This window comes from Orbicella franksi, chromosome 5, assembly GCF_964199315.1.
Source record: "Orbicella franksi chromosome 5, jaOrbFran1.1, whole genome shotgun sequence".
Classification (NCBI taxonomy): Eukaryota; Metazoa; Cnidaria; class Anthozoa; order Scleractinia; family Merulinidae; genus Orbicella; species Orbicella franksi.
In genome coordinates, this window is record NC_138149.1 from 32,013,530 (window position 1) to 32,022,087 (window position 8,558).

Genomic DNA, 8,558 nt, shown 5'->3' on the forward strand with positions numbered 1-8,558 from the left:
ATATTTGATTATGATTATTACTTCAACGATTCTACTTCTTTCCTTACCTCAAATGCATAAACGTATGTGTCGATATCACTCAAAAAAACACCACTCAAAATACACTACTTAAAGACAACAGGCTACCTTACTTTGCACTACATTTTTGCATACTCTTTCATACTTACAAAGAAAAGAGAGACAACCCGTTCTCTAATTGTATGTTCAAACTATTTGTATGTACTAGGAGGATAAAATGAATGATTTGATGCGCTGGCGAACATTGCAAATTTGACTTCTTTGGTGGCCGTGAACGGTAAGGGACACCAAATCCGTCGATCCGCCAATATTTTCCTTCAAATTCGAAACCGCATTGTTTAAAAGAACAAATCATTAAAACTGCTTCGGGACTTTTTCGGAAGTTTTTGAGACACCTTCAGACAATCCAGAGCTGTCTTAGACAGATTCGGAGCCCGTTCAGAGGCCCTCTTCACATTTACATGATCATCGGACATTAACCTGAGTCCTAATCTTAAATAAATGAATAATCTAATGCATTTGCCACTTAGGTTTTTTGGTAAAAGTTCTTCGGTAAACTGGTAGATGTGGATAGCCTTGTCCAAATCGCAAAATCTGTAATGAAGTCAAACATGCTCCATAAGGATGACACTATTCCAATGACAATGCAAAACTCGAGTTTACCTAATCCAGGCCCAATCCGGAAAAAGAAATAAGGTGGATAAAATACTAACATACCGGCCGTAGCCGGGAAAAGATCTATAATCCGAACTTCGTCTAGGATCCACAATCCGAACAGAGTCCAGACTCCAGGCCAAAATTCACAGCCGATCCACAATCCGCAATATTTTGGAAATCCGCGAATCCGTTTAATTTATCGCAGAACTCCGAATGTCCGCAATCCGTGCACTTTTTTAAATTAACAATGAAGCAAGGCTGATTACTAACGACATGATAGAGTCCAACTCGTCTCGCTGTCATGTCGTTGTCCCGTTAAGCTTTATACGTAGTAATTAGCCTTGCTTCATTGTCATTGATGTTTCTATTTTTGGCTGATCTGATCTTTTACAGATCCTATGCGTATACCGATAGCATTCTCGCTTACGGTCCCTTGCACCATTGTATTTAGTGCTTTTTTAAGCCAAATCCGTCGATCAGCAAACTTATTCACCCCTCTCCTCAACCAACAAACGCCTGATAAGAACATGACATGGAATAATATTAAACTACGATGTAAGACATCCAAATTAAATAGAAAGACTAATTGTGAAATAAAATACAGAATACCAAGAGGGACTAGTAAATTGCTCCGCAGGGCCTAGTGTTGTAAAACAAAAACAACGTTTACAAGTGAATATATAAAAGATCATATCTTTAGACTGCAGAGAAAGATATGAAGACATGATTGATCATCGCAGTTATATACGCACAACTTAAGCAGTTGCGAAATTAAAGCCTAATAAAAATTCAGGCCTGAACAGGATTCAAACCCATGACCTCTGCGATACCGGTGCCGTGCTCCACCAACTGAGCTGTCAAGCTAACTGGGAGCTGGTCACGTTGTGAGGTCGTAATATACCCGTAAGTGGCTTCAGAAACAACTGACACACAAATATAAACTGAGCTCAACAGTGGACAAAACCAGGAGGTTTTCTCTCAAAGAGACTGCTAGTATATAAATCATTACATATGCTTCGTAAGGCTGATTGACTGCAGAATTAGGTTCAGATTCGACTTCAAGACCACGACAGAAATACCCTCAAGACAAACAGAAAACAGTGGCGATAAAAAAAAAGACACAAGGAGAGGGCGTTTACTTGTATTTCGTTTACTGAAACTGAGAGGAAAATTATAAAAATCGAATATTACTGACTTAGAACTGCTTTGAAAGGGGAATCAGCACTGGAATTACTGACGTCAGGTTCACGCACTTTATTGTTTCCTAATTTGAGAAAACTACAAATGATGGCAAGCAAATTGTCAAAAGAGCGGCTGTACTTATACTGTTCTGTAAAGTTTATTTAAAGTAGGTTGAATCAATCAAATAGCAGTATTGAATAAATATTATTTACACGGTTTAAATGACGGCCGAACAATTTTCATGAATGAAAATTACAAAACTCGAGTTTACGAAATACCTACAAATGACGCCACAGGAATTGTCAAAAGAAGGTTTAGAAACCGTTCTATAAAGTTTTTGAATCAAATAGAAAGCAGTATTGAGGTAAATAAATATTATTTACAAGACTTAAAACGAAGTATAACTTCTAATATAAGAAAATTACAAATGGAGTCTTCATAATAACTACAAAATGATTGTAAACTCAGTGTTCAAAGAAAGGTTTAAAACCGTTCTGCAAAGTTTCTTAAAGCTACAGAGTTCATTGAATACAATTCAAAGCAGTTTTAAATTCATGTTTTTTTACAAGTTTCAGGTCGACTGATCCTCTCGACTGTTAAGAAGTATCATCAGTTACTGTGATGTTTTCAATTACCATTTATCTAAAAAGAGTCTTAAGTCCTTTACGATAATTTCTACTGAAAATAAAACAGATGCAAGGATTCATGGCACAATTTGTGCGAGTCATAAAACTGGCAACAACGAAAAAGTATCGGAAGCCACAAGACGACATGTCCGATACAAAAATGGAGAGAAGCCAGTATATACCAAAGGGCAGCCAGCATACTGCAAACCCTAACACAATAGCAATGGCCATCTTTAGCACATTGCTTTCCCTTTGTTGGCGTTGTTGTCCAGCGTTCGCCGATTGTTCACCTGGAATCTTCTGTGACTTGAGCTTTACATAGGTGGTAATGTAAAGTGTGGCTATCAAGAGCAACGGGATAAATGTGAATGTAACAAGCCATGACACTACGTAATTCTCATAGGATGAGGACTCTCCAAAGGCTTCTTTCCAACGCAGCGTACACTTCAACCGTCCTGGATATTCAACATGCTTGTGGGCGAAGAGATATGGGGAAAATAAAGCCATTGCGACGATCCAAGTGGCGAGAATGAAGAACGGACACAGCTTTGAACTGATGAGTGGGGAACGGAGTGGATATGCCACAGCTCCAAATCGATCCACTGCTATCAGAACCAGGCTCTGAAGCGACACAGCAAAGGATACATTTGGTAAGAAGGCAACCAGCTTACATAAGACCTGGCCAAGAGTACCACCGATTAGCCAGGAGTTTATGTAGAGCCGTTGAATATCCCGAGGAATCAAGAAAATCGGAATTAGCAGATCGGACATGGCCATGTTCACGATTAAAAAGTTGATGGGTTTTCTCATGGTTTTCGTCTTGTAGACAGTTATTCCGATGATGGTGTTCCCAGCCAGCGAAACAAGAAAAATCAGGCAGTAAGCAAAGGTCATGCCGATTTTTTCTACTGTAGGATTCCAGTAGCAGCTCGATGGCTGTGTTCCATTCATCGTTGAGTTCAAGTTTTCCGACATTGTCGTTCAGTTTCTTTTTCCGCTCTTACGCTCACAAATGAGTTTTCCACTGATTTGTTCTCTTATTAAAGTCACTCTATTTATGTGCTACTGAAGCGGCTGGGATAAATGTTTCGCTTGTTGTTGTTATTTGCGCGAAAACATATACGGTATGGCAATGTCCACAATCTAATGATAGGCAGATCCACTGCCTTTTTATAAGTCTTGCGACAATAATTAGGCTTGTTATTTCGTGCGCAGCTCGCCACCCGAAACTGGCCTATCAACTTGTGCCACAAATTACTTTTAATTTTTTATGTTTTTCTTAAATTTCACTGCTGCGCCAGATGAAATACCGACTGCTGTTTTCCTTTTTTCACTTTATTCTGTAGTCTATGATAAACAGTCTTCCATCAAATTTTTCATCACGACAAGTCATGGAGAACAAAGGACTTTCAACACCTGAGCTCAATTCAATTATCCTAATGCCCGAGCAGAGACTGCTTATTGGAGTTTAAAGTTAGAAATTTTAATATCCAGTATACTGACATCGTAAACCGCCAAATCAACTGCTGCTCCGCAAATGAGTTTATTCTGCAGAGACATAAAGTTTTCTCGTGTCAGTATTATCTCAAGTCAGTCTCTTAGCAAAGAGGCTCCTTCTTTGCAAACCGTGCATTGCATATGAATTTTTCAACGGCTGATATCTTCTGAATCTCATTAAAACTTGAGTTCTATAGGTTTCTATAAAAAGTGTTTGTACCTGTCCACATAAAGAGAAAGATCTGGGTGGAGACGGGAGACTGAGGAGAGGGCGTTTCGTTTCTTTTCTTAACATAAACAAAGACTAAAAAGTTTAAATGTTGATGTCGAACAAAGAACTGCTTAATTGCTTTCTTATTTATCCCTTTCCTTAAAACTCCCTCCAGTTCCTAGGGGTAGGATGACTGGAGCAGCTTAACCCGTATGTGCCTTTCATGATTGCTTTGGATTTTACCCGGCGAAATTTGTATTTCATTTCATATCAGTTACCTCTCCGGCTCATCATATTATTTTTCATACGACTCGCTAAGACTGGTAAGGAGAAAGAACACTCTATTTATATTCTACTAAAACCTCGTGGTTTCAGATTTCTCTCTCTAAGAGTGCACGTCAAACATACTTCTGAAATTCACTGTTTTGCCGGTTTTGCGAGAATTTCTGGCCTAACATGAAATGTTGTAAAGTATATATTTCTGGTCTAAGACGATCATGTCATAGGTTAAGTCGCTCAAGAACACCTGGAAGATTTTTAATAATCTTGTGGTATAAATTGCCTTGTAGTAAAGACTGTTTTCACATTATTATTATCTTGCCCTTTTTTTTTACAATCTGATTGTTTGTTGAAGCTTAAGCTTTTTAGTATTTGAATTTACTTCCTTTATTTCTACGTTCGTCTTATTGCAATGCAAGTCAGGAAAAGCAGGTCTGATAAAGAGGATTCAACGCAAACTAAAAGCGCTGTAAAATGTCTTAAATTCGTTCAGTATTAGTTCTCCCATCCTTTAGACATAATTCAATACCAAGCGTGATCAACTTTTTCTGTGCCTCAAGAACATGTAAATGAAAAGCGCCGCTATAATTATCATAATACAGAAAATGCTCGCCCATCTTAACTTGCAAACAGCTGGTTAAGGTGAATGTCGAATCAAGTTAAAACGAAGACTCGAAGCATAACCATTATTTTATACTATTCATTCCTGATATCAAGATATCATTTGAACTGTGTTTTATGTCTGTAAGCAGCCGTTAAAGCTTCTAGCGCACACAAGACTGCGCACACCGGGTCAGACTGGAACCCGTCTACGTTCTACGGCTTCTATGTTCAGTATCTGTAATAGTCTATGTTCTTATCTTCTATGTTGTTCAGGTTCACTAAGTAACGTGAAAGGATTTGTATATCTTTCCTGTTAGCTTTTTCTTTGGAGTAATATTTCTTTTTCACTCAATAATATCCCAGTTAGAGTTTTATGTTGTATTTAAGGCAGGTGTCTGCAGCATGGAAAATATTTGCGTTTCCACGCGATAACATCGTGCAAATGCATCCTGTTTATGCTTCCCACACAGTCAACAGACAGTGAGTTAATTAGGCGTCAGTTTATAGATATTTTTCTTTTCTGAGGAAACTAAGTTAACAAAAGCCTCGCCGCCTTTATAATTTTAAGCTGACGTCTGATAAAACACTTACATATCAGAGAGTAGTTACCTAAATTTCAATATTGCAGAATATATAATTTCAATTCATCTGTGTTCACAATAAAACTACTGTCACCTGAATTTTTAGCGTAAAATTTATTTTAATGTTCTTGCTTTTGTTCTAAATTTTCTCTGCCTATCTTTTCAATGTAGGTCAAAGATAATAAACTACTGAATATATTGGCTTCATGATTTTGTTTTATTAAACTCTAGCATATATCACTGACAGTTTAACTAGCAATTACGTGCTCCTCTTAATAAGAAAAATCGTTCCTCGTTTGTTTTGATAACGCCAACCGTGTAAATTATTGTCATTTTAAGTCATGTCACTCTCTCCTTTCAATTCAACAGCCCTATTCAAGAGGCCGCGAAATATTATTGATAATACAGAGTCTTGCACCTGTTTAGAATTAGCCTCTGAAGCTGGTGGGATTTTGCGCGCATGTGCTTTGTTTTGGCGGCGGAGGTTCAAAAGAAATAAAACCTCTAAAGTTCGATGAAGCACCCTTAAAAAACATGCTTGCCACAAAAAAGTCAAGTCACGTAACCAAATAACTGACACACTAAACTGCTCCCTGAATAGTGTTATGAAAAGTCAGAAAGTTTGATTGCTATAGATGGAATATTATTTAAGCTTGAAATCAGCGGAGGCACTTCAAGCCCACACCGACCCCTCCCACGTGCTAAAACGGGTTAATAAAATAATAAGCAAGTGTTGATCAGTACATAGTCCCAAATAAAATATGTGGAAAAAGACTGTGTGTGTGTAAATTTTTTTGTGGTCATTCATGCTCTCGAATGGCCGCTGACAAACCCAACAAACGAAGGCATTATAACTTTGAGAATGTGTTCTCAGCTTTTCACAAATTCACAAAACAAGACTTTTTTTGTGAATTTATTGGAATATATAGTCATCGGGAACACGATCCAAAAACACAAATGTTTAAATTTACTTACAGCCTGCGTAACAAGCGTTCCGGTATAACAAAAGCTCTCCTGCATTCTGACCTCGCGCGAATTGGAACGATAGCAAAAAAATTCCTACTTTGTCTATTAATTTGCTCTCGTTCCAAGTTGCGTACTTACAAAATGCGGAAGACGCCCTTTGTACGAGAGCGCTTGCAATGCAGGTTAGCTTAGGAGTTCGCCCCTGAAAACTATAATTTGAGTGCTCAGTGACAAGTTGTCAATCAATAGTGAAATGAACTCAGCCATGAAAATCAGAGGGCGTTTTTCAGGATCGACGGGTTTTCGGGCAGACGTTCCGTCTCTAACCCCACCACCCGCTGCTTCGTCGATCTCTTTGCTCTCGCTTTCCGAGTTAACTTAAGCCTCCCTATCAAAGCGAGGCCTGGTGCAACTCAATTCATATGAAAATGAGTTAATAAATAAATAAATAAATAAAATCCTTAATTTAAAACACGATTATCGTTTAAGCACTACATGCTTCAGGGTTTGATTTGCATGTGAATGAAATCTTATTTTCATATGAAAGGATGGGCAACAAGACTCGCGTTGAGAAAGAAATGTCGACTTTCCGAAAAGCGAATCATTCAACCAAAAATTCCGGAACTTCAGGGAGGAAAGTCACATATAACGGTAATTCAGGGTAAAAATTTTGCGAAAAAATTCGCTGCCTTACCTCGCAAGGTTGTGCTCTTTTCCGGAAATTTCGCAAAATGCCGTTCATTCGTCACCGGAAATTTCCGGAAATTCAAACCGGGATCTTTTGTTGAATGGGTTTTCGCATAAGAATAGTATTTATTTTTGAGGAAACAATTGACTCAATAGCATAGAGCTGCTTGTGAAACACTCAGAGAACACAATCATTTTCCAGCTGCGAGCTGAATTATACAGTCAAACCAACCAGAAGTAATATTTGCTTGGTGGTACTCTGTCACAACCGGCTAGCAATCCAAATTTGTTAAACATGTTAAAATTGCTCGCGTAGGCTTCCACTCGAGTTGCAAGTCAAATAAACAAATTGTGTGAAATAGTTCTAACCGTAAGCTCTAAGGAGGTTGCTCTTCTGTACCAAACTGCAGCAAACTTGCTGAAAGATACAGTTTCCATTCCTACGAGTTGCAATCATCATCTTCTCCGAATGAGCTGCTTGGTGAGTGTGACTGAAGTTGCATTTGTCAAGGTAGCAAAGTCGATCGAGTTAATGTAAATGAACCCCTACGGTTTCCTGCTGTACATAAACTGAAAATTTACGAAAGACCAAGAATTGCGCGCAAGTTTATTCTATTGTCTGCGGAGCCTCAAAAGAAATAAAAACCTCTAAAGTTCGATGAAACGCCCACTGAAAACACGTTTGCCACAAAAACGTCAAGCCACATGACCAAATAATTGATACACCAAAATGCTCCCTGAGTAGTTTTTTCCAAAAGTTATAAAGTTCGACCTCTATACCTTAAATATTATTTAAGTAACAAAAGTTTGAAAAGATAGCAAGCAATTTGTGCACATACCCCTCCCACCTACTAAAACGCGTGAAGTGTTGATCATTCCGTGGTCCCAAATGAAATATGTGGAAAAGGACTGTGCGTAAAATGTTTTTGTGGTCATTCATTGCACTTCATTGTGGTCATTATAACTTTGAGGATGTGTTCTGAGCTTTCCACAAATTCATGACAACAAATGAGTTTTCTTTCGTGAATTTTCAAATTTACCTGTGGAAGCTGATACCGTTAAAAATTAAGCCGGATTTGAAAGTATTCTCCGTTTTTGACTCAGCAAAAGTTTCAATTAGCAAGGATGTATTTTAACAGAAGCTAGATGACTAGATGTTCCATGTATTCTGGAATTTAGAGACAGCTAAGATGTCCTAAGGCAATTTCCACTTGGCTTGTGGCAAAGAGGTGAAGATGATAAACGTCCATC

At 38.2% G+C, this 8,558-nt stretch overlaps 1 protein-coding gene across 1 annotated transcript; it reads right to left on the bottom strand.

The window, feature by feature from the left end:
- Window positions 1-303: 303 nt before the first annotated feature.
- Window positions 304-8,125, bottom strand: LOC145488265 (QRFP-like peptide receptor). The gene has a single exon (XM_081467093.1). The coding sequence runs from the start codon at window positions 3,456-3,458 to the stop codon at window positions 2,496-2,498; it is 963 nt and encodes a 320-aa protein (XP_081323219.1). The 5' UTR covers window positions 3,459-8,125; the 3' UTR covers window positions 304-2,495.
- Window positions 8,126-8,558: the final 433 nt, after the last annotated feature.